Source organism: Sebastes fasciatus, chromosome 24 (genome assembly GCF_043250625.1).
Source record: "Sebastes fasciatus isolate fSebFas1 chromosome 24, fSebFas1.pri, whole genome shotgun sequence".
NCBI lineage: Eukaryota > Metazoa > Chordata > Actinopteri > Perciformes > Sebastidae > Sebastes > Sebastes fasciatus.
The window spans coordinates 1889050-1916620 of NC_133818.1; the positions used below are offsets into that span (position 1 = coordinate 1889050).

Consider the following 27571-nt stretch of genomic DNA (forward strand, 5'->3'; position numbering starts at 1 on the left):
TGTCATGTGGTGTTTCACAACAACACACACACTGACATCACGATTACATCACAGCACGCCAAAACACAGACGTGAGTCCTGAGGCATGCTGGGAATGTGAAACGCCTGCAGACTGACAGACGGAGAGAAGGAGAGGAAACTGGTTATGAAGGTAAACATGATGATCAGGTGACTCGTCTGTAACAACACGCCATAACACACAACGCCACGCCTCGCCACGACGACCAAACACTCCACATACTTCACACTCCTCACCCTCTAGTCTACATCATCTACAGCTACACGTGTCCATCAGGTTAAACTGACTAAACGTTGCCAGAAAATTTATATAATTGAATTGACAAGCAGCTAAAATTAATTTCTGACTGAAATCTTTATCAATAAAAAAAGGAAATAAAACATATTTAAAAGATTGCACAAGATATTAAGATTTTAAGAAATATAATATGATCATTTGGGACTTTGACGCTAAAAATAAAATGAAATAAAACAATTTTTTTACAAAAGACCCCCAAAACATGTTTGAAATATAAATAAATAAATAAATAAAATCTTAATAATATTAAGATATTTAATAATATTTATTACAAATAAGATAATAATATTTTAAAAACACAAACTCCGTAAAAACATAAAAAGCTAAATATTAATAATTAAAAAAAATATTGAAATACACAGCCCCCTAAGTCCCAAATATGTTTTTATAATTAATGTTTTAAATAAAAACTTGATAACTTGTGCAGCCTAAATTATTAATATCAAGATATTAAATAATATTTATTACGATTAAGATAAGAAGATAAAAAAATACAATCTTTCATGGAATTCAAAGGGCTGTAAAAAAAAAAAAATGTTAAAGTAAAAATACCAAAAAATGAATTATAATGTCTTGTGCATTCAGGATAACTCGTGCACTTAGTTTTTTGTTTTTGTTTTTAAAAATGCCAGAACTTCTCTGGTTCCAGCAGACGTTACATCTTGGGCTTTAGGAAGGAATGATTTTTCATTATTTTCTGACATTTAAAGATCAAATCATTGAGTGTTTCACCAAGAAAATATTCAGCAGATGAATCAACGATGAAGACAATCATCAATAATCACAGATCTACCATCAGTATGATCCGACCTGAACCAGTGTGGTCCAGAACACAGAGGGAAAGCAGAGCGTGCTGCGTTCAGGGACTCGGTCTGTTTGTGTTTACGGAGCCCACCAACGCTCATAAACACGTGGTGTGTTTACTGGACCGACTGCTGACACACTTTCATCACGATGGTTTAAACTTCTTCTGATTCTTTACTGGGATATAAAACAGAGAAACCTCAAACTGGACAAGAAACCGTTTAATCCCTCAGACATCTAAATCATCTCTTCTCTCAGTTAAATCCTCCAGAAAATAGTTCTCTCTTTCTTTCTTTCTTTAAAAACAGAAGTAAACACAACAAACAGCAACAGATAATATTATTTATGTAAATATAGACGATGGAATCAGAGGAGAATAAAGAATTAATCTGTAAGATAAAAATAAATGTGGAAATATAAAGAGGAATAAATAAAAGAATAAATAGAATCAGGGAAGGAAGGAAATATTTATAAATAAAAATAAATAAATGTATTTTAAAAAGTATAAGTAAAAATAGAGTTAATTATACGCAAATAAATTAATATTTTAATTTATTTCTCTTTATATTTCCACTTTTTTAATTTACTAATTAATTCTTTAATTTATTTATCTTTATATTTCCACATTTTATAATTATTATTTTAACTTATTTATTTATTACCTTATTTCTCTTTATATTTCCAATTTTTTAATATAATTGTTTTAACTTTTTCTTTTTGTTATTTAATTTATTTATCTTCATATTTCCACATTGATATATTTACTTATTACGCTAAATATTTCCAATTTTTTTATATTCGTTTTTTTTAACCTTTTTTATTTTATTTATTTATCCTCATATTTCCACATTTTCATATTTATTTATTTGTTATTTGATTTTTTTGGAGGTGGATCCCTGAGCTAATGGTTCTAATGGTTCTAATGGTTCTATTGTCTCTGTCCTGACGGCGGAGCAGCGAGGCCGCTGGTCGCCTCAGGGCAGGGTGCGTTACATTTATACATCAGTGTGTGTGTGTGTGTGTGTGTGTGTGTGTGTTGGGGGTTAACCCTTCGTCTGACTGTGACTAATCAGAGCAGCGCCGCCTCATCAGTCACACGACATCACATTATCTCAACCTTTCACCCTGCACGCCGTTTTTATCCTCCCGTTCTCTCCAACCAACAGACCTCAGCACTACATGTCAATAAACTATCTATCTATATACATGTACATGTATATTTACACATTTATTATTTAATCATTTATTCCTTGATTTATTCCTCTTTATATTTCCACAGTTTTGTATATTATTTTTTAACTTTTTTATTATTTATTTTTTTATGTAAATATTTCCACATTTTTATTTACTCATTTATTACTTTATTTCTCTTTATATTTAATTTGCTTTATTGACTTATTTATTCTTTCATTTATTTCTCTTTATATTCCCACATTTTGATTATATATTTTTAAACTTTTTTATTATTTTATTTATTCATCTTCACATTTCCACATTTTTCTATTTACTTGTTTATTACTTTTTTATTATTATATTTATTTATCTACACATTTTTATTTACTTATTTATCGTTTTATTTTTCGTTGTATTTCCATTTTGATGTACTTATTTATTCTTTAATTTATTCTTTATTATTAGTACATATTATTATTTATTTATTATCCACATTTTTTATATATGTATATATTTTAAAACCCTTTCCCATGATGCACCGGGCCAACGTGTAAAACATCACGGTGTCTACATCATCCATCTCAAACTGCAGAGCTTCCTGTCTCAGAGACAACGGCGGCCTTGTGTGAAGAGACGGCGGAGCAGAGAGGACGCCGACGCCGACGCCACGGAGAGAGGCGAGATAGAGAGGAGAAACAACACCACCTCAGAGAGAGGACGGCAGCAGGTGTGAGAGGAAGAGGAGGAAGAGGAGGAAGAGGAGGAGGGTTCAGGAGGAAGTTAAGGGCTTATAAACCTCTTAAAGTCCAGCAGGAACAAAGACTGTGCTGTTGAATCATCACAATAAGAAATATATCTGATAAAGAGCTGCAAGAAGCCTGAAGGAGGGAAGTCAACTACATCTCCCATGATGCATTTCAGTAACAAACACCCGATCACAGAGCTTCTCATCTTGCAGATGTCAAGAAAACTTATTTTACAATCTGCAGGTTGAATAAATTTCAGATTCGGGGTCAGTTTATGGATAAACTCAGTAGCTGTCACCATAGCAACGGCAGCCGAGGCTCATGGGTAATGTAGTGTTTAGAGCTGACGGAGCGGACTAAACAGGATTTCTTTGAAACTAAGCTGCGTTTCTACGTTGTAGGAACGTTTGAAATGTGAATTCAGATGGAGGAAAAACAGAAACTACTATATATGATTCTCAGCTAAAAACTTACAACTTCACACCGCCATAAACTTTACAAACACAGAGACAGGAAGCGTTAGCGTCTCTGAAAGGAACGCCAGAAGGCTGCAGGATGGTGGACTATCTGTTAGTTGTGACTACAGCTTTAGACACAACACACAAACTCCAATGATCTCAGAACAAACTGCGGTTTGTCACACGTCTTCAGGCGGACTGATCGACGGCGTCACGACCTTCAAAACTGAAGGTCAAATACCAGACCATCTGGTGGAAGCTCAGGCTCAAACCTAGAAACGCTCCTCACTGAACCGTCACGAAGCAGAAACAACACATCATATCTAAACATCAGTGTGTTGGCTGTATGTCACATAATCCACCTCTGGCCGAGGCGGCGTTGGCGTGCCAGAGGAGCGTCACAGCGATCGTTACCTCCCCCCCGCCCCCCCGCTGTTTACAGCTCTTACATAAGGCTCAAATCTATCAGAGGACACTCCCTGATGCAACTCACTGACCGCTCTGATAGCAGCAGCATCAGCACCCTTTACATCCAAACATCAGACAGACGATGCTGATGATGTAAGCAGCCTGAAACCCAACCAGCAGTTAGGAGAACAAAGGCAGCTGTAATCAGAGAGGAAGCACAGCGAGCTGCTGGATGGAAAGATGCTAATAAACCTGACGTTAACCTCAACGCCACCACCAGAAACACACGTCTACAACCGGAGACACGGACGCACGGTGGCTTGAGATGTTGACGTCGCTTCGTGCTGCAAAAACTCAAAAGTACAGAAAGTCAGAATTATTAAGAGATACTCAACCTAATTTAAAGAGCCATAAACATAGTGAATATGTGCCTGTTTGTTTTTCATTTTTAATAGAAATAAATCCCTTAGCCGTGACGAATGAGCGTCGTAACACAAGGGTGGGAACCAAAACTCTACACCAAACTCTGTTAGTAAAACTGTGGATTTAACAGATGAGAGAGCTTGACTCAGCATCTTGCATTGTTTTTTTTGCTATAAAATACAACATACACTCACCGGCCACTTTATTAGGCACACCTGTTCCATTGCTTGTTAACACAAATAGCTAATCAGCCAATCACATGGCAGCAACTCAATGCATTACGTCATCTAGACGTGGTGAAGACGACTTGCTGAAGTTCAAACCGAGCACCTTGTTGATGTCAGAGGTCAGAGGAGAATGGGCGGAGTGGTTGGAGATGATAGAAAGGCAACAGTAACTCAAATAACCACTCGTTACAACCAAGGTATGCAGAATAGCATCTCTGAACACTGAATCTAGAGATACGTACATGATGTCTCTGTGTTCACGTTTGTTCCTCCAGCTGGTCGGATAAACTCTTAGTGGCTAAAAATAAGAAGCATGAAGATGAGTCAGTTTGCAGGCAGACTTGTTGACATTGTGAAGGACGTGTAAAGGTCACAGAGGCAGACGGAGAGACGTTAGTGTCCGGGAATATAACAGGTTGAATTTAGTTTCATGTTTCACTGAGATGTTAGGAAAACGGTGAATTTAACGGACATGTTTCAGAGTTTTTACACCAAACTCTGTTAGGAAAACCACGAATTTAACAAACACAGCAACATTTAAGTTGTATTTTCTCCCAAAATCACCCAAATTGAGCACATTTACTGAACTAAAGCAGTTCTAAGAGACAGAATATATAGATTTCATCATGCAATATTTACTAAAACAACTATATTTTTGCCTTAAAGTCAGTTTTTCACACCAAAACTAGGATTTTGATAGAATATCTTGTGATAAATGCAGTAATAATCTGTGTGACATGTTACAGCAAACACTCACTCACTGGTTAGTTAAACCCGTCTAGGTTACTAATGCTGTTTAATTCTACAGGAGTCTGGACAGTCTGATAATCTGTCTGGTTAAATGGACACCTGAGAGCTTTACGGTGAGGAGATGATGAACCAGTTAGTAGCTGCTGGTGTTTTATTTGATTTGGGATGAAAGCAGCTGACTGTGTTTAGTGTGTTTAGTGTGTTCAGTGTGTTCAGTGTGTTCAGTGTGTTTAGTGGGGGAGGGTTCAGTCTGATTAAAGGCTGATATATATTTAGGTCAGTCAGTGTGTGTGTGTGTGTGTGTATTAAGCTGGTGATAGTGTGTGTGTGTGTGTGTGTGTGTTGGTGTTTTATCTGCTGGAATGTGTTTCCTGCACCTGAGTGTGTGTCAACACTTTATATTAATGTTTATATTAACAATATTGATATTAACGTTTTGGTTTATGTTGTGCCAAAATACTGGAAACTTGATGATACTGTGTTTTTCTACAGGAGAGCAGGTACCGGGGATCAGGGCTCCAGACTAACCACTAGCGTCTCGTTGTCCATAGTACATTCACCTGATAATGCTGCTTTATGAACTACAGATCTGAGTTGAAATCAGCAGGACGAGAGATAGTTAACCTTATGGTTTCACTGTTTTCCTCACTGAGTTTGGTTTAAAAGCTGTGAAACATGTCTGTTAAATTCATTGAAAGACACGGTCATTCACCAGGCTGATAAAAGGTGAAGTTGCATCATGGGAGTTGTAGGATCCAGTGTGTTTAGAGCTAGATTTAAATCAGTCCTTCTTTAAAAACGTCTCTCGTGAGTCTTCTGACTTTATGGGATGGTTTCAACCTCTCAGTGTCTCCATCAGGGCAGAAATCAATCGATTGATTACCCCGATTCAGACTCTGTAAAGTCTGTCCAATAGGTTAATCTAAGTGTTGCTCATCTTTATATCTCTCTGTTGGAGTCAGTGAAGCAGAACGTCTCTCTCCAGACGGAGGGGTTGTGCTGCCGTTAGCTGGAATGTGCTACTTCACTGCTTCCAGCGTCCTGTTCAAATAAGGTCCCTCTGAAACCACACACACTCACCACCAGCTCCAATTTGGGTCTGCAGAGGAAGTATGGAGGAGGAGGAGGAGGAGGAAGGGCACACATGCTCTTTGACCCCTGAACGACCTCTGGCACTGAGGCGACACGGCAGACGGCTAATAAGCTCACAGAGAAAGAGGCTGTGTGTCGCTGCTGCTGGGTTCATTTATATTCATCTATGTTCAGCTCAGCAACACAAAGCAGAGCAGACTGAGGAGAATGTAGAAAACTACTCTTACATCAACAGTTTGAGGCTTTCTACGCTGTTAATGTCATTTAACTAAACGCACTATGAGGGTTTTATCCTCTTTAATGGAGATGAACTCTGATGAACTCTGCTAAAGGAGAAACACGTCTTTAAATTCACTGTTTAATGAACAGAGTCTGGTGCAAAGAGGGGAGGAAGGAAGGAAGGAAGGAAGAGAGGAAGGGAAGGAAGGAAGAAGGAAAGGAGCGGTTAGAGAGGGGGAGGAAACAAGGAGGGATGTGAGGGAAAAGACAACAAGTGAAGGGAGGAAGGAAGGAAGAGTGAAGGAGGGATGCATGGGAGGACGCTATGAGAGAGGGAAGGAGAGGCAATCGAGAAAGAAGGAAGGAAGAAAGGAGGGATTGAAGGATTAGGGAGGAGGAAGGAAAGGAGGGATGTGAGGGAGGATGCTATGAGAGAGGGAGGAAGGAGAGGAGGGAAGGAGGAGGAGAGGCAATCAAAGAAGAAGGAAGGAAGAAAGGAGCGATGGAGGGGGAAGAACAAAGCGGGAGATGTAGGAAGGAAGGGAAGAGGAAAGGAGGGGGTAGAGAAGGAAGAAGGAAGGGAGGATGAGAGGAAGGAAGAGAAAATCAAGCAAGGAGGAGAGAGAAGGAAAGAAGGAGGAATGCAAAGCAGAAGAGGACGGGAACAAGGAGAGGAGGTTAAACAAGAAGGAGAGAGGACTGAGGAGGGAAGGAAGGAAAAAAGTAGGGCTGTAAGGGAGGAGGGAATAAGGACAGAGTGAATGAGAAGAGCAGGAAAGGAAGGAAGGAAAGGATGAATGTAGGAGGAGGAGGAGGAGGAGGAGGAGGAGGAGGAGGAGGAGGAGGAGGAGGAGGAGGAGGAGGAAGAAGAGGAGGGTGATCTCTCCTTCATCCCTCCATCTCTCTCTCTCTCAGAGCTCCCTGCAGCATTTTCTCCTAACAGGATTTTACCCCATAGACTCTCTCACTGGGGGGGTGCACGTGCGTGTTTCTGTGCACGTTTGTGTTTATGTGCATGTGTGTGTTCACGTGCACTTGTGTGTGTGTGTGTGTGTGTGTGTGTGTGTGTGTGAAGGGAAGCAGAGACGAGGATCAAAGATTTAACTAAGAAACCTTCATCTGGAGGAGCTGCTAGTCCAACCAGTGTGTGTGTGTGTGTGTGTGCGCACGTAAGAAAGTGTGCATGTGTGTGTCTGTGCACGTGATAGTGCACGTGATAGTGCACGTGCACGTGTGTCTCAGGCATATCAAGTGTTTCTCCTCAGAAGATAACTGGATGCAAAACTAGACGCAGTAATTGGCAGACGAGTGTGTGTGTGTGTGTGTGTGTGTGTGTGTGTGTGTGTGTGTGTGTGTGTGTGAGTGACCTATATCCTCAGCCATGCAGCAGTAATGTGCACACACACACACATTCCCCCACATTTGCTCCCTATAGACACACACACCAGTAGACTCCATTAGAGACAGTGGGGGTCAGGATAGGGGAGGGCGGGGTCCAATGGTCCGAGACGCTCCTCTCTCCTACGGAGGCCCGGAGGTGTCACGGCGGACAAAAACAGTTATTCTCATTATTCCGTTAATCTGCTGATTGTGTACCTGAAGGACTGTTTGAGATTAAACGTCAACCACAAGTAGATCAATATAAACCACCACCTCGTTTCCCAGCATGCATCACTCTCTGCTAAAACCCAACCTGCCAGCGGTCGTTAGCTAACAGCTCGTTGGCGGTTACTACTGATGTGACCTGCAGTCAGGAATCCCAACAATGTAAAGACTGTCACCCCCCCGACCCCTCCTACTGGTATCACCAGACCGCTAAACCAGTTAGAGGACCTCCGAGGCTCCGAGGCCGGGACCAGAGAACTGGAGGACCAGAGACCTGGAGGACCTGAGACCTGGAGGACCAGAGACCTGGAGGACCAGAGACCTGGAGGACCTGAGACCTGGAGGACCAGAGACCTGGAGGACCAGAGACCTGGAGGACCTGAGACCTGGAGGACCTGAGACCTGGAGGACCTGAGACCTGGAGGACCAGAGACCTGGAGGACCAGAGACCTGGAGGACCAGAGACCTGGAGGACCCCCCTGCCTGAGGACAGGTCACCAGACACAGGCTACTCAGGTGAACTTCAGCGCCTCAGTTAATAACCTGGGTCATCAGTGTGTTATTATAAACCTACTGATCAACTGTATGGAGTCAGAGGAGTGCCATGGAAAATAATGACTCTGTAAAACAATAAGGAAATGTAAAGAGGAATAAATACGTGATTAAAAAGCAACAGGGAAAGAAATAAATAAATTACATAATATAAATTAAATATATCTTTTTAAAAAATAAACAAGAAAAGTAGAATAATTTAAATGCAATAATAATTATATTTAAAATATATAAAGAAATATTAAGAAATAAATGAACAAATAAATGTGTCTGATTGTTATTTTATAATTCGTTATTTCTTTATATTTCCAAATTTATTTATTATTTTATTTATTCATTTTTATATCTCCACAATTATGTATTCTTTTATTTGTTTATCTTTATATTTCCTGTTTTTTTATTTAATTCTTTATTCTTTTATTTATTCCGTTTTATGATTAATATCCTCTAAAACTGACACACAGACTTCCCCGCCTCCAGGTGAGAACACGAGAGAGTCTGACCTTCTGTGATGAAGACGTTTGGTGTAAAAGCTGTGAAACATGTTGGTTAACAGAGTTGGGAGTCGGCATTAGACTGAAATAGGAGCCAGTAGAGTCCTGAGTGAGTTCAGGACCTGTTAGTACTGTGGATCTGCACTGAGTCACACTGTTTATGTTCAAGAGGTGTCAACATGTAACACAGCTGGAAGCTCCAACATCTGGAGGCTGACAGGAAGACAACAGGACAGATCCACTTCCTGTCTCTCTCTCTCTCTCGCCGCCCATCATGTTTTCCACTCGCTCCATCTCAGACGGAAAGAGGATGCTGACTGAGATATTTGGTGTAAATACGCAGCCACGTGACCTGGCGCTCGCTTTAATATAAACGTAGAAGAAGAAGTGTTCCACTTCCTGTTTGCTATTTCAAACCTTCTCTTTATGTTTCTGCTGGAAAACCTGGTTGTTATCTCCTCTACGTGTTCCTCTTTATTCATGCTGCTAAAATCACTTTGACTCTAACGAGACAAACAATCACCCTGACGTCCAGAACAAACACACACTGATCCGTCGTCCCACGGCCTCCGCTAACACACACGCTCTGTAAAATCACATCACGGTTCTACACTCACAGATACAGAGGTAAAGAAACCAGAGAGGGAAAGTCACACAGAGAACAGCTGTGTGAAAAACATCTGTTAAATTCACTGTTTTATGAATAGAGTTTGGTGCAAAATGAAAACCGAAAGTTGGACCCAAACACCGGACGAGGGAACCCTCTGCACAAGCTGCCGGTCACATGACACCAGACAGGAAGTGTGATGTCACAGAGGTGTGGTTACCTTCAGAGCTGCCTCCGTTCATGCTCTCGGTGCTGGACTGGGTCAGAACGGCCCTCCTGCTCCTCCGGAGGGACCGGCTGGTCCCGGGGCTCCCCACCGGACTGGCCTCGTCCCTCCGGGAGAAGATCCCGCTGAAGAAGCGAACCAGCCGCCTCTCGCTGGAGCGCCCGCCGCCTCCCCTCAGCAGGAACCCTGAGGCGTCCTTGTCGGACGCCATGCGCAGCAGGTCGCTGTTGTCCAGCGTGCGGTTCTTGCCGCCTCGCGCCCGCTCCCAGTGGCTCAGCTCAGACATGGAGTCCGTCTTGTTGAGGACGGCGCCGACCTCCAGGGTCCTGCTCTTCTGTCTGGTGGGGTCGAGGCGGGGAGTTGGCGGTGGCGGTTCGACGGGAGCCTCCTTCTCGCCGCCGCCAGGTGCGGCGTCCCGGCTGATGCATCCGGAGCTGCTGTGGTGTTTGTCCTTGGAGAGCGCCCGCAGGCGCAGCAGCTCGCCGCCGGTCCAGTGTCTGAAGCTGAAGCTGCGTCTCAGGAGGCCCGGCGGGCGCTTCAGAGGAGGCGTCTCAGGGGAGGACGCCTTCCCGTTGCTCTTCTCCTCCACGCTCCTTGCCTTCAGGAGCTTTTTCTTCTTCTCCACGCTGCCGTTCTCCACGGCAGCTTCTTTACCATCCTCTTTGGCGTGCTCCACCACCTCCACCTCCACCGGGCAGGCGGCCTTCAGCTCCTTCTGCAGACGCAGCTTCCTGCTCAGTTTGACCCTCCCCAGCTCCAGCTGGCCCGTGCTGAACGTCCTGAAGGTCCTCATGTAGCCGTGAGACGCCGCCACGTCCTCCGACTCGTCCTCCACCTCCTTCAGCTGCTCCAGCAGGCCGCCGCGCTGCACCTCCACCGAGCCCGACCCCGCATCATCATCAACATCATCATCATCCAGACTCTCCCTCTTCACCAGGGTGAGGGAGATCCGGTAGATGGTCTTCCTCTGAGGCGTCCCCCTGTCCATCCTCTCAGAGCAGCTGCTGTCCAGCAGGTACATCTCCCACTACTCTCTTATTATTATGAATATGAATATTATCAGAATGATCCTCTGCTCACCCCGAGGGTTAGATCCACCGTTCACAAACACACTCATCCAGATGTGCAAACATCTCAGGAAACACACTCATCCCCCCCCCCAGCAGCAGCGCTCCTCTCTCCTCTGTGGGTCCGGGACACGGAGCTGAACCCCCCCCCACCACGCCAGCGCGTCCTCCCCCCATTGTGTGTGCTCCTCCCCCGCAGAGACGCCAGCAGCCAGACGGCACCCCCTTCACCTCCAGAGATTCAGAGCCTCCTCCTCTAGTCCTCTAGTCCTCTAGTCCTCTAGTCCTCTAGTCCTCTACCCGGCTTCTGTAACCCTCCAGACGGAGACACCACGCAGGCTCTCCAGGTCCCGGTCCTGCTCTGCTCAGCTCCGCCTGCTCTCTGAACTCAGTCTGCTCCTCCAGCACAGCTCAGCACAGCACAGCACAGCACAGTCCGGACCAGCAGGGACGGGAGGACGGGAAACCAGGACCGGAGTCCAGGACAAACACTGGACCTGGACCCGGAGCTGGAGCTAACAGACACCGGACCTGGACCCGGAGCTCGCACCGCGCTGCTTTCACTCGCTCTTCATACAATGACGCACCAGAAATACTAATACAACTATAATAATGAACTTAGATATGCATTCCCAGACGTTGTTATTGTCTCCATCATCTCTCAATATATTACATCTTCTAATAACAACGTCCAGGAGGACGAGGTTTTAAAGTTGCAATAATGAGAAAATATTATAAAACTAAAAAGAAAAAAGTCTCCTGATCAACTGTATGGAGTCACAGGAGTGCCATAACAAATAATTACTCTGTAAAAGAATAAGAAAATAAATATAGGATGAATATAAAGAGGAATATATAAGTAAATAAAAAGCAATAGGGGGTGTTACAACCGAGTTTGGTGTTACAAATACAGAGATAAAAATAAATAAATTATATTATATAAATTAAATATATCTCTAAACAAGAAAAGTAGAATGATTTAAATGCAACAATAATTATATTTAAAATATATTAAGAAATAAATGAACAAATAAATGTGTCTAATTGTTATTTTATATTTTGTTATTTCTTTATTTTCCACATTTCTTTATTCTTTTATTTGTTTATCTTTATATTTCCACTTTTTTATTTAATTATTTATTCATTTTTATATTTCCACATTTCTTTATTCTTTTATTTGATAATCTTTAAATTTCCACTTTTTTTATTTAATTATTTATTCATTTTTATATTTCCACATTTATGCATTATTTTATTTATTTCTCTTTATATTTCCATACTTATGTATTCTTTTATTTGTTTATCTTTATATTTCCTGTTTTTTTATTTAATTATTTATTCCTTTTTATATTTCCAAATTTTTTTATTCTTTTATTAATTTCTGTTTTATTTCCTTATTTATTATTATTTTATTTATTCCTTTTTATGATTAATATCCTCTAAAACTGACACAAAAGAACACCTTGTTTCCGATTATTAGATCATACGGTCTGTAGTGAAACATGATCCCAGAGACCTAAATCTATTGAGTAGAGAACGAGCAGAGAAGCTGGGAGTGGTTGAGCTGAACGCTCCTGCTGCTGTTTCTACATGTAGGTGAGCAGCAGCAGCAGAAGAAGAAGAAGGAGTCCAGGTCGTGTTTTGCAGCCTGCTGTGGTTCCTATAATCAGGGTGGAGTCTCCAGTCTGTCTGTCAGAGCTGGTTAAAGCCTCCCAGCGTCACGGAGCCTCACACAAACACTCACATATATTACATATATGATATATGTGGAGGACAGCGCAGCAGGATTCACCTTCTTTAGTAGGAGATGTGTGAATATTATTAATATTATTACTACTGTGAGGGCTGAAGAGCTGAATACCGGCGAGGTTTGTCCTCCTCTGCAAACATCCTGAAACTGGTTTTGATGCTCAGCTTGTTTATTTGATCTCAAACTGTCTCTGACAACAAAACTAACAGTTGAAGCTGCACCTTTACTTTGAAAAACCTCATATGCATCATTACTTTAAGCAGGCGGTTCATCCAAGGAAACTCAAACACAAGATGCATCACTTCAGGAGTTATCTTAACCCAAACCAACATCTTTTCCTTAACCTGCAGTAACCACGCCGTTTCCTGTAAAGACTGAAGTTTATTTTGAAAAGACTGTATGGACATTCGTAGGAAAACGCATGAAAAATGACTTTTCTTCTGCTTTTCTTTCAGATATTTTCTGGACATTTATTAGACATTTTTCTGACCTTTTTTCGGTGTTTTTTAAAAATATTTTTTTTACATTTTTCTGACCTTTTTTTAAATATTTTTCGGACTTTTTATTGGACATTTTTTTTCAGACTAAAACCCATTTACATTCACATATCTGGAGGTCAGAGGTCAAGGGACCCCTTTGAAAGTTTGGAGCGTTATTTAACCTCCTTCATGAGCAGCTAGTCTGACATGGTTGGTACCGATGGATTCATCAGGTTTATAGTTTCATATGATACCAGGATCTTCACTCTAACTTTAAAACTGAGCCGCTACAACCTCAAAATCACAAGTTGCGTTAATGAAATTAGTGGCGTTAAAACAGATTAGCGTTATTATCGTGTTAACTTTGACAGCGCTAACACACGCATATAAACACATCGAGGTTCATTGTCTCGCTAACACTTCCAACCCTTCAACACCTTTTTGTTTCTGAGACTGTTTTTGTGAGAAAAACAACAGAACTTGTCATCTAGACCGAAACTAGAGATCTATATTCAACGCCAAAGACGGTTTCCACATCTTTAAAACTATTTATAATTAAATCCAACACACAGTTACTCTGGATTATTTCCCCCATTTTAGAGTATTTCATATTTGCACAACTCGTCAACATAAACGCTTCAACTTTACCCAATAACGTTCTGATTTACTGCATTTTACCTGACCCACAAATGTCACAAACAGACAGTCTCATCTATATATCTATATCTATTTTTACTATAAAGTCAAACAACGTGGCGTTTGACTACACGTTGTTTTATGTGACATCATCTTTAAAGTCGTCGTCGCTGCTTCAGCTTCAGAGGTAGAAACGGATGTGACTCTCTTTGATCGTTCTCTAAATTAAAATCTATCTTTAAAGTGAAATCCTGAGAGGAAACTCAGCGCTTTCTTTCATCCTCCATCTCAGAGGAGGAAGAGGAGGAGGAGGAGGAGGAGGAGGGGGGATTAACTCCTCCTCACCTCCACCGAGAAGCCTTCTGGATTATTACTGGATTAATCAAGATTAGAGCAGCCGCCGCCGCCGGCTACTTTCTCCTTTCACCTCGCCACGTTCACCCTCCACCTCTGAGCGTACGCTGGGAACTAAACGTCCTCCACGTTTCTGCTGTGGACGGCGTTCCTGACAGCGAACATCAGAAGGTAAAACCTCCACCTGACACATGATGATGAGGGTGACGCCGCCACAGCGGGACAGGAGGTTCTGGAGAGATAAGACAACCTATTGGTCCAATCAAGGGGCGCTAAAGGTAATGCATGATGGTGCACCAGAAAGAAACCCTAGCGAGGTCCTACATAATTGAATAACTCACATAATGCATTTATGTAATCCATAAACATCAAGTATTAAAGAACAAAGAGCTTATTTACCGGCTCCACTGGAGACAAACTCTCCTCCTCCCTAATTACAGTCCAGACCATGAAATGTGCTTCAATTAGCCCAGTTTGAAGTGATCTGGAGGGGTGGGGGGTACCACCACCACCACCACCACCTGTCCTCCACATCCACTAATCCACCAGCTCAGAGACGAATGCTAATCACTGCTTCATATTCACCAATGGATGAAACATGTGATGCTGTTCTGCAGTAGAAACCTCCGATTCAGAAGAGAAACCAGCCTTCAGGAGTAATCCAGTGTCTTTATCTGCAGAGAGCCGGTCGACTCGGGGTTAAGTGTTTCACTGGAGGGCTTCTTGATAACAACAACAGAGGAAATCTCTTCAATTAGATGAAAAATGACCACAACATGCATGTGAATCATTGCTGTTTGTTTTGTCCTACAGCGCCTGAAGGTAACACGGTTTCCTGCAGATCAATACCAGTGTTGTCATTTAGTTTTTGATTGATTGAGATGGAAGGAGGAGCTGTGTGATAACGCCTGAGGAATCATTTAGTTAGACGTTTCTCTGTCAGCTGAGAGGTTTGAAAATTAACGGAGCAAATGCTTCCTTTTTTTTTTTTTAATTTCACTTCATTTATTTAATGGAATTTTTTTATTTTATTTTATTTTTACAACCATTTTTATTTTTAAGTTTTTAATTTTATATTTTTAGGTATATTTTTATTTTATTTTTATTTATTTTTACTTTATTATTCATATATTTTTCATTTCATTATTTTTTTGATTTTTTACTTTATATTTAATTTTCATTTTATATTTTTTGCTAATTTACTTTATTATTTATATATTTTTCATTTTATTTTGTCTTTTGATTTACTTTATTTTTATTTTATTCTTTTATAGCAATTATTTACTTATACTTTATTTCTATTTTAAGTTATCTTTTTTATATTACAAGTTAATTTACTTTATTATTTCTTTATTTTATTTTGTCTTTGAATTTACATTATATTTTATTTTAAACTTTTTTTAATTGTTGTTTTTAGTTAATTTACTTTATTATTTTTTGTCATTTAATCTACTTTGATTTAATTTTATTATTTTACAGCAATGTTTTACTTTATACTTTATTTTAAATTATCTTTTTTTACTTTATTATTTTTTAAATAACATTTTATTTTTATTTGAATTTTTGTTTTTTCATTTTATATTTGAAGGTATATTTTATTTATATTTTAGTTAATTTACTTTATGGTTTAAATATTTTATTTTGCGTTTTAATTTCATTCACTTTATTTTCATTTGATTATTTCATAGAATTTTCTTTACTTTAAATTTTATTTTAAAATATCTTCCAGTTCATGTCCTTTATTGTGAAGCATTTTGTGACGTCTGCTCTTTAAATGAACTATTTGTAATCTCAGCTACCTGCTGCTCACTGCTGTAGACTTCTATTAGGTTTTCTGCTTCAGTCTTCATCTTATCTGTGATAAAACCACCAGGAGGAGGAGGAGGAAGACGAGGAGGAGGAGGAGGAGGAGGAGGAGGAAGAGGAGGAGGAGGAGGAGGAGGAGGAGGAGGAGGAAGACGAGGAGGAGGAGGAGGAGGAGGAGGAGGAGGAGGAGGAGGAGGAGGAAGACGAGGAGGAGGAGGAGGAGGAGGAGGAGGAGGAGGAGGCGTAAAGTTTGAATCACAGTGAAGCGAATTGAAGGTCTGCAGGGATTAATGGTCCACGTGGTCTCTGGAGACTCTGAGGGTCTTATCAGGACCTGCAGCCTGCAGCTATACACCACCCAGACCTCCACCCAGACCACCACCCAGACCTCCTCCACCCCCCCATCTAGTCTGAGTGGACCAGGATACTGTTTAAAAAGGTCAACTAGAGGCAGACGAAGAGAAGATGGAGAGATAAACGAGCCACGGTGGAGGTGAACTAGGCCTTTACATTAAAATATATTTTAAAATAAAAAATAAAATATAAAGTAAATACAAACATAATATAATTTTAAAGACAAAATAAAATAAAACATAAATAAATAATACAAAATATATAAATATAATTAAAGTGATTAATAATATAATAATAAAAATCAAAGTAAAATTAAATAAATAAAGCAAAATTAAATCAAAATATAATTAAAAATGTTAAATAAAATATATTTAAAAATAAAAATATAAAGTAAATAAATAATTATAAAAATATATAATTAACTAAATAAAAATATAATAATAAATATAAATAAACGATAGAGTAAAATTAAATAAATAAAGCAAAATATAATCAAAATATAATTAAAAATGTTAAATAAAATATAAAAAGACAAACATATATACCTAAAAATATAAAATGTAACATTTTGAAAATAAAAATAAAAATGTTTTAATAATAAAAAAAAAAAATTCTATTGAAAAATGAATAAAAAATATTTTAAAATGAAAATAAAAACCTAAAAAAACAAACAAATAATGGAGCCACCCTTTAATATGCAGGTTAAATATAATCACATCAAGCTATAACACACTCACAACAACAGGTTAAAGAGAGACGAGGTGTCGCTGTGACAGTCGTGTTTAACAAACAGCCAGCGGGGAGCGCTCTAATCAAACATGGCAGCACACACACTCTACACACACTCTACACACTCTAACACACACCTTAACACACTCTACACACACTCTACACACACTCCACCTCATCTTTTTCTTGTGCATCAAAGAGCGAGGAAGCGGCGGGAGGTACGACTCCAACTCGCTCCACCTCCACCTCCCCTCCCCCACACCCTGCCGCCCTCACCCCCCAAGAGACGCAGGAAAATGGGTCAGTTAGAGGGAGGAGGAGGAGGCACCTCCACACACACCAAAAACACAGCAGACAGATGCATACAGATGTACTACGAGCAGAGGATTCTGGGAACCGACAGGCCTCCAGATTGATGATGAAATCACACCAGACTCCTGTTGTTCTTCTCCACGTTTTAACCACAGAGCTGCACAGTCAGTACTGTGTGTTTAAAGAGCCGGAGCAGGTGAGACTATAGAGGTCAACAGTGTTTGTTCTTACCTGTGATGACAGACGGCCGACAGGTGAACAGCAGCAGCACGTGAGGAGAGAAGAAGAAGAAGAGAAGCCAATCAGAACAGGTTCAAACTACATTCATTCATAACATCAATCATCAGCTGGTATTTATATCAGGTTATGATTATTATAGAGTCACAATAAACAAACAGCCTCGCAGCAGACAGGTGACCTTCAACTGGTTTATGCAAATGAGCTGCTGCAGGTGTTTGTGTTAAAGGAGAAGAAGGAAACATGGATAATAATACTACAGATTCATTTATATCCAAAGTTATGTTTGTGTTACGTTTTGTACAATCTAACGTATTCCTGCAAAAATAAATGTAAAGTGAAAAATAAACAATAAACAAATAATGTAATAAAATCAAATCAAATAAATACTGTAAAATTAAATAAAAATATAACAAAAAATATATCAAATAAAGAAATACAAATAAAAAATAAAGTAATAAAGTAATCAAATATTACATTAATAAAGACATTTTATTAAAAACTAAATAATAGTATAAATTAAAAATGTATTTAAAGAAAACAAATTGCAGTAAAAAAATATGAAGAGAAAAATAAAGTAAATTAAAGGACAAAATAAAAATAAAGAAATGATATAGTAAAATTAAATCAAATACATAAAGCAAAATTGTAAAAATATAAATAATATAAATTAAAAGACGAAATAAAATAAACATAAATAAATAATTAAGAAAAATATAATTCAATAAAGTAAAAATGTATCTAAATAAAATAAATAAATAAATATAATATAAATATAATACATGTAAAAATATAATATTTCAAAATAAAATCAACTGCAGTAAAAATAAATGAAACATCAAAGGGATTATTTCTGATTTGTTCTTTTTGTTTCTCTGCAGTAGAAAGAGTCTCTGCTGCAGCACAGATGGAGGTCAGTTAATTATGAATTTATGAAAACAAATAAACACACACACACACACACACCTTTAAGTAGGAGGGAGAAGAGACAGCTGATGTCCAAAATCCCAACAGAGGACACAAAATATGCAAAACTGAGGAGCAAGCCCATTGTATATTAATCCCTGACTACAATAGGAAGCAGACGCTCGGCTGCAGCCGGAGCTGCATTCAAATACAATAGAAGACAGTGACGGGTCTCTACTATAAGTAGAACTCATGAGGAGGATCAGATCACAACCAACTATTAGACGGTTAATTCATCTGTAGTCATTCTGATCATCAAGTAAGTCCTTTATTCAGCAGAAATGTTAAAAATCCTGTTTCCTGCTCCTCAAATGTGACCATTTGCTGCTTTTCTCTGTTTTATATCATTATAAAGTGAATATTTTCTGATATTTTCTGGACTAAACAATGAACCAATGATGAATATAAATGCCTGCTTGTGTTCACTAATCAATAGAAATCAAGTAAATGTGATTATGTTGTTTAAAATGTGACTATTTTGAACGCAAAAGTCCACAAACCTTTACCAAGAAATGAAATAATAATGTTATTTTATTTTGAAATATAAGAGATCTGAGAGGATCAATCAAAATGTCACACAGGAAGTGAGTGTGTGTGTGTGTTCCGTACATGACAACACATGTACAGAACACACACATGTATGTATATATACACACACACACACACAAGTACACACATGAACACACAACATGCCCTGGAGACATCATTAGAGAGAGGAGGCGTTAATTATTCAGAGCCTCTGAACTGTGTGTGTGTGTGTGTGTGTGTGTGTGTGTGTGTGTGTGTGTGTGTGTGTGTGAGAGACAGGATCGGAGGCAGCTGACACTGATGACAACTAGGAAACATATTTATATGATAAAAGATATAAACTGGAATAAGAAAGCAGACCTCAGCATTTTAATATTAGGATTATTAAGATTATTTTTTATATAATCTTATATTTTAAAAAAATAAAAAAAATAAAAATAAATAAAATTTATGTAAAATGTAATTAAATCAATAAAGTAAAATTAAATTAAAAACTAAATAAAATATAAAATAAAATGTATTTTTTAAATTATAATTGTATAAATAAATATATTAACAATAAAGTTAAAAAATACAGTGAAATGAAATTAAAAACAAAATAAAATATACAATTAAAATGTATTATAAAATAAACATTAAAACAGTAGTAAAATTAACCAAAAATAGAAAAAAATAAAAAGTAAGATTCAACTGAATAAATTAAGTAAAATGAAATTACAGCTATAATATTATTTAGTTTAAAATTTTAAATATAGTAAAAATGAATAAAATAAAAAATAAGTACATTAGGACAATGTCAAATAATAAAAATAATAAAGTAACATAAAATAAAAAATATAGCAAAAAAATAAAACTAAATAAAATATACAATTAAAATGTATTGTAAAATAAAAATTAAATTGTAGAAAAAAATAACAAAAATAAATCAACAAAATTTTAACTTAATTAAAAACTCAATAAAAATATAATATGAATCTATTTTAAAATAAAATGATGAATGAACCCTTTTCCAGCAGCAGCAGCAGCAGCAGCAGCAGCAGCAGCAGCAGCAGCAGCAGCAGCAGCAGCAGCTGTACAGTAACCTGTGGTCCAGTGCTGGCTGTCTGCTCTATATATACATTAGTAATGTGACTCACTGGGATGTCTGTGTTTGACCTACTTCTGTCCTCAACACCATCATTCATCCACAGAGACCTGACAGAGCATGCAAACTCATCTTCATCACCATCTTCACCACCATCAACCCTCCACACAGTCAGGATGTGACATGTCTGATTAAATCTGATCCCAACACCTTTATTAATACCTGCAGGCTGGTGACCACAACACCTGTGGGATGTTCAGGGGTCTAAACTAATTAATTAAAATAAAATATAAGATTTGACATCAGCGATCAACGTCTTCTAATGTCCTAAACCCAAATATATATATATTAATTTATAATTATATAAAACAGACAAAAGCAGAATTAAATCATCAAAGGAGCATCACAATATTAAAATACTTCAGTAAAGTACCACAACTACTGAAGTACTACACACAACAACCCACACATACACACAGTAAATTCCCAGCATTCCTCCCATACCAACAACACACCACAGCTCACTGCTGCCGCCTGCTGCTCAGCGTTCACATTAAAATACAAAAATAGAAATGCACTTCAAAATAAAAATACAAATAGTAAAAATGATTCAAGAAGATTAAGTAACTTAAAAGATAAAAGTAAAATTTTAATTAATATTGTGAACTAAATAAATATATAAAATGTAAACTTATTTTAAAATGAAAATTGTAGTAAAAAGTAAAAAAAAAAAAAAAAAAAGTAAATTAAGACAAAAGAATATTAAAAAATTAACAAAATAATCTAGTAAAATAAAATAATAAATATAGCAAAATAAAATTCAAAACTAAATTAAATATACAATTTAAATCAATTCAAAATTAAAATGGTAGTAAAAAATCAACCAAAAGTAATTAGATTAAAAAGAAATCAGATAATGAAGAGCTCAATAAAATAAGTAAAAATGTAATTAAATTAGTAAAGTAAAATGAAATAAAAAATGAAATAAAAATATTAAATTTTAATTTGTAGTAAAAATTAATGAAATACATTTTAAAGAGTAAAGTAAGACAAAAAAGAAAAAATGAATAAAAGAGTAAAGTAGATTAGAAATCTAGCAAAAATAAAATTCAAAAATAAATAAAATATACAATTAAAATGTTTTTTTATTTTAAAATAAAATTGGTGGTAAAGCTAACCAAAAATAAGTAAATAAAAAAAGTAAAATTTAACTAAATTTATGAAGAACAATTCAATAAAAAATATAATATCAAAATCTATTTTGAAATAAAGAAATAAAACGTGTAGTGAAAATAAAGGAGATAATGAAGAGCTCGATGCCACTGTAGTAAAAGAAACAAACTGATTTAAAACAATTAATTCCTACTGAAACATGTATTATTATGTATTATTATGGCCTCACAGTCCTTTCTTCTTCTACTTCTACTATAAACCAGAGAAGAAGAACACAACTCTCCTTGGAAACTGAGTAAAAACTGCCTTAAAGAGTCTGCAGAGTGAAACCTCTCCGCTCCATGAACAAAACATCTTTGTTCCATCATCAAGAGGCATTGTGGGAAACTGAAGTCAACAGACTGAATGAGACAAAGACCCAGTGTGGTATGAAAGAGGATTTACTCTATATCAAACAGAAGGAGAATATCAGAACACAACTGCAGCTCTGGTGTTTTTAGAAACGTCTGTGACGGCCGACAGGAACTACAGAACCCTCCAGAACCCTCCAGACAGCAGAGAGCTGAGAGTGAACGGAGGACGATTCAAACTGACAGCCGTGACCCAAAAACAGCCCCAATATTCACGGCTGAGGACGGAGCCTGAAATCTGATGTGAAAGCAGAAGAGACGCGTCAGGGGTTCATTCTGCCTGCAGAGGGCGCCGCTGACGGGACCGTATGGAGTCACAGCAGTGTCATAATAAAAAGAATAAATCTGTCAAAAAAAATAGGAAAATAAATGTAGAAATAAATAAAGGAATAAATAATTAAATAACAAAAAAATGGAAATAAAAAGAGAAATAAATAAAATAATAAATCAGTAAATAAATAAATGTGTAAATATAAAGAGAAATATATAAAATAATAAATCAGTAAATAAAAAAATGTGTAAATATAAAGAGAAATAAATATAATAATAAATCAGCAAATAAAAAAATGTCAAAGTATAACAAGAAATAAATAAAAGAATAAATTAGTAAATAAATAAATGTCAAAGTATAACGAAAAATAAATTAAAGAATGAATAAATGTGTAAATATAAAGACAAATAAAATATAAAAGAATAATAATAAGCAATTTCATTTATTTTCACATTTATTTATTGGTTTGATATTTTTCAAAATATTTATTTTTTGCATATAAATTAATATATTTTATATTATATTTTATATGAATGTATTGTCTGTATATTTAAAAAACAGTTATTTTTATTTTATAATGTCATATATTTATTTGTATCCCTTTATTTACTTATTTAATCTTTCATTTATTCCTCTTTATATTCGTATTCTTTCACAGATTTATTTATTTTTATTGTACTCCTGTCTGAACTGATAATAATGAACAGAAAATAAGTAAATTTATCCACAACAGACTTCTAAACTATGAGAAAGCTCTTATTTTAATTTAATTTCTAATTTCAGTAAAGCATTTAGAGATCACAAATTGAGTAGGGACAGTGGAATAACACTGATTTTTGGAAGTACTAACCATGAATTTTCAGAAAGATTACATAGTGAAATAGTGCATATATATATATATAGATTTAAAACTGACCACTTTGAGAGGTAAAATCTGAAAAACAGGCAGAAATCCTTCAATAATCCACAACTATGTTCCCTGCAGGAGTCTCCAGGATATTCCAGGAGTTCAGTGAGCGGTGGGAACGCTGTGATCCGGCCTGCAGAGGGCGCCGCAGCCCACAGAATAACACCTCACTGTGATTTACCAGGTCAGGTTCCACTGGGCTGGTTAATATTTAATAACCTCTCTGTGTGCTGATCAATGTGTCATACAATAAAAAGGTTACAGGTTCAAGCTTCCTACATCTCCCAGAATGCCTTTCAACAACCCAAAGAAGAGAGCGCTGTGGTGATGACATCATTCTGAAGGCCAAACAGGACCATATCTCGAGTGTTGTGTTAAATCAGCAGATTTCCAACGGAGGTTTTGAACTAGATGAACTGACAAGACAAACATCTCTTTGTAATAACTACAGATTTTAAATAAATAATGTGGTTTTATTTGAATTAATTACAGTAATAATGTTTCAGAGGTTCATTCAATCAAACCAGATTAACAACACTTCTACTGCTGCTTCTCTCTCAGGGCTCTTATTGTGAAGGAGTCACAGGAAACAGTGTGTCTGTCACCAGAGTCGATCATCAATAACTGAAGATGAGGAGGAAAATGATCTTCATCAGACAGACAGATAGATAGATATGTTCATCTGAAGCAGTTCTTCCTAGTCTCCTCCTCTCCTTCTTGTGTCCTTCTCTCCTTTCTCCACCTCCTCTCCGCATCTTCTCTCCCCTTCTCCTCCTCTCCTTGTCTCCTCTTGTTTCCTCTCATCTCACCCTCCACTCTTCACCTTTCCTCTCCTCTCCTTCTTGTGTCTTTCTCACCTTGCCTCCTTTCCTCTCTCCCTCCTCTCCTCTCCTCGTCTCGTCTCTTCTCCTCCTTCTCCACTTATCTCCTTTCCTCCTCTCTTCTCTCCTTCTTTACTCTCATCCTCCTTCTCCCCTTTCCTCTACCCATCCTCTCCTCCTCTTCTCTCCCCCTTGTCTCCTGTTCTCTCCCATCTCCTCCCCTTGTGTCCTCTCCTTGTGTCCTCTCTGAACAGCCACTGTCTCTGTATATATATCATGGATATCTTGTACTGATCTTGTTGTTGCGTCGGTGTTAGATGACATCAGTCTGGTGTGATGTGACAGTCAGAGGCTGTATCTGATGGGTAGTCAGTAACAGTAAGTCAGTAAGTCGGTTTATGAATCGTGTATTAAATAGCGACTCTGTTCTGTAGATGAATAGATGAATATGAGCTCAGCGGACCAGACTACTAACTGTTTTCCCTCTTGTGTTTGGAGGAATTTGGGGCTTCCCACTCAGGCTCCGTTTCACACAGTGAAGTCTTATTTAGCTCCCAGAATGCTTTGTTGTTGGAGGCATGGCCGGAGGGATCAGCTTTCCTCTCCTTCCCTTGCTTCCTATCCTCCTCCTCCTCCTCCTCTTCTTCTTCTTGGATATAAAGCCCACCCTGACGTCCATCTCTCTGCAACCAAACTCCATTCACACTGTCTCATAAACGGTATATCTGAGCTTTCTGAGCAGCCAGTCGGACAAGAAGTTAAAGATGTGAGTGTTACTGCTGACAGGAAGTGAAGAGCAGTGTTATAAATGTTGTGTTATGTACTGCAGTGGGAGTTTCTAGTGAAATCCATAAAACACAGAGATGATGTTCTGGTGAGTCACAGCCGAGACGCTCAGAGGAGGAGAGAGGAGACCAACTCATCCTGATACAAGACGACATTTACCTCCAGAACGTTTACTTTGCTTTGAGGTAAAGAAATTAAGTATTATATTAAATATTAGAGCTGATTATTGATTGTTTTTTTTAGTTCATTTTTTAAGAAAAATACAGAAATTATATTTTCAAACATTTTGTATGAATAACAAATAAATGTAAAAGTTAATAAAATAAATAAATAGAAGGGAAAATTAAACAGAAGAGTAGATAGATAGGATGGTTAAAACAAAGATAAATAAATAAAGAAGCAAATTAAACAGATATCAATTTATGTCACGTTTAATCAATTAATTAATGTCTACATTTATTTTGAATAATATATTTTGTATTTATTTATTCATTTATTTATTTATTTTGACTTTGGCAGGTTCCGTCCTCCATATAGGTATTTTATCGAGTCATTTATTTATTTATCGAATCATTTACTTATTTATTCATTCATTTAAATATCAGGTCATTTATTTAGTTATCAAATCATGTATTTATTTATTTAAATAGCGAGACATTTATTTATTAATTTTGACTTTTGCAGGTTCCGTCCTCCATATAGGTATTTTATGGAGTCATTTGTTTAAGAGAAAAACCTAAACTCTCGTCTCAAACACGAGTATTTTCTGGTTTCCTTCGTCTTCTATGATTGTAAAGTGAATATATTTTTGAGTTTGAGTTGACCTCATGTTGCTCTCGTTCAGCAGCGTGAGTTTAAAGTTCATTTATCACTGAAGCACTGAGAGGTTTTGGTATCAAACTGATGATAGTTTGGTACCGAAACACCCAGAATGCCTCTGACTTCTCTTAGCCTTCACGTGGTGGTTCAGTGGTCTAATTAGGCTACGTGGTGGTGGTGGTTTGTTGTGTCAGATTAATTAGGTGATAAATGATTAATCGGTGAACGAGGCGAGGCCTTGAGGGGCTGCCGAGCATCTGCTGCCTGCTGCCTGCTGCTCGCCTCCGACAACATGCAGGACGAGATGAAATCCTCAAAGATCGGAGCAGGAGCAGGAAGTGACGTCACCACCCTCCGCCTCGCTGTGATTCCTCTACGTTTAATCAGCTCCGACTGTAACGAGAGACGCTCCACCAGACGGGAGACGTGGGAGCATTGTTGAGCAGCGGGCAGGAAGCCTATTTTTATACCTGCTGCAAGAGCTCTCTATTGTTCAGGTCAGGTCAGTGTCTGCAGCTTCCCGTCAGAGGACGCTGCAGCTGGACGCCACAGCTGCACCGACGCCAACGCTGATCCAAGTCTTACACAACACTAACGATCACGCTCCGATATCTACAAGGTCAAAGCCTCTTATGGATGTTTTCTCCTTAACAACAACAACCAGGATGCTTTATATACATGTCAAGTTTATGAATGCATTTATTATAATCTAGAAGTAGTTACAGTAAATACGTTTGTCTCGTTGAGGAACAGAGAACACGCTGAAACAGAAGTGAAACCGAACCGAGGCTGTGAGTCGCACGCAGAGCTGCAACTAATCATTGTTCTCATCTAATAACCTGTTGATTACTTTCTCATATTAACGGATTAAACAATAAGGCTATTAAACGTCTGGAAATAGATGTCTTGTTTTATCCAAAATATATTCAGTTTATAATGATATAATCCTAAATAATATATTTAAATCAATGAATAAAAACCGAATAAATAATACATTTAAAACATTTAATTAAAATTAAATAAATAATATTTTTAAATAAATTAATACAAATTTAATAAATAATACATTTCAATTATTTTAAATAAAGTAAAATTAAATCAAATTAAAATAAAAAATAACAAAACAAATTTAAATGAATGAATACAAAAATTTATAAATTTAAAATAATATAAAGTAAAATAAAATAATATAAAATAAAATAAAATAAAATAAACCAAAACAAAATAAAGTAAAATTTAATTTAATTAAATTAAATGATTTGCTTCCTATATGACTTCATAGATTAATTGAAGCTCCAGACCGGTTAAAAGCAGGTTTTAGCTATGATTACACAGCACTAAAGATGTAACTTAATCAATAATCGGTTAATAATAACCAAAAAAATGGAATCTTGGATAATAATATTAGTATTTGGGGATTTCCAGTTACTTTTTTTATTTCTGGACGAGGAAGAACAGACAACTGATACTTCCCCCTCTCATTTATGCTGATTAAATACAAAATGCTGCAATATTATTATGATTTAAAGTAAGAATAGGACATATTTATTCTCGTCCCTCCAAACTGAGATATGATTTATGATTTCTAACATGATTATAAAGTATTAGTCTGATAGGAGTTTTCAGGATGACAGTTTAAGGCGTATTAGTGTCACCTGACCGACCTGGTTCTGAGGACTCTGTATGAGTCTGTTAGAGCTGCAGGATGCTTTACTAACGTACACAGAACATGATGTGAAAACGAGGTTTTAGATGCACAATGAGGAAGCTGTGAGAGTGAAACAGGTGAGTTCACCCGATTCACTTCCTCTGAGAACCACAGCAGATAAAACATGGTGACGTAAAATCAAATGAGTCAAACCTGACTCAAACCTGACTCACTGTCAACAAACGAGCAGAAAGAAACCCAAACACTGAGCTGCAGCGCTGCATGATGGGAGATTCAGATCAGCCAATCAGCAGAGAGATGAGGAACCAGATTT

General features: G+C 37.5%; 2 protein-coding genes across 9 annotated transcripts in view; one reads left to right on the plus strand and one right to left on the minus strand.

Annotated features, from left to right (window-relative positions):
- dph3 (diphthamide biosynthesis 3) overlaps positions 1-27571 on the plus strand; it is a 258857-nt gene that overhangs the window by 152779 nt on the left and 78507 nt on the right. The gene's annotated exons all lie outside the window — the stretch shown is intronic.
- agap1 (ArfGAP with GTPase domain, ankyrin repeat and PH domain 1) overlaps positions 1-27571 on the minus strand; it is a 145896-nt gene that overhangs the window by 103287 nt on the left and 15038 nt on the right. For 3 of the 8 annotated variants that reach the window (XR_012593042.1, XM_074627638.1, XM_074627637.1), the window contains exon 1: positions 10095-11271. The exons of 3 other annotated variants lie outside the window; for them this stretch is intronic. Coding sequence is in view for 4 of the 5 variants with exons in the window: in XM_074627638.1 (XP_074483739.1) it covers positions 10095-11121 (1027 nt within the window). In the remaining variant the exon portion in view is untranslated. Of the gene's footprint in view, positions 1-10094; positions 11273-27571 lie in introns of those variants that run through there. 2 more of the 8 variants (XM_074627643.1, XM_074627639.1) reach the window with 2 other exon arrangements.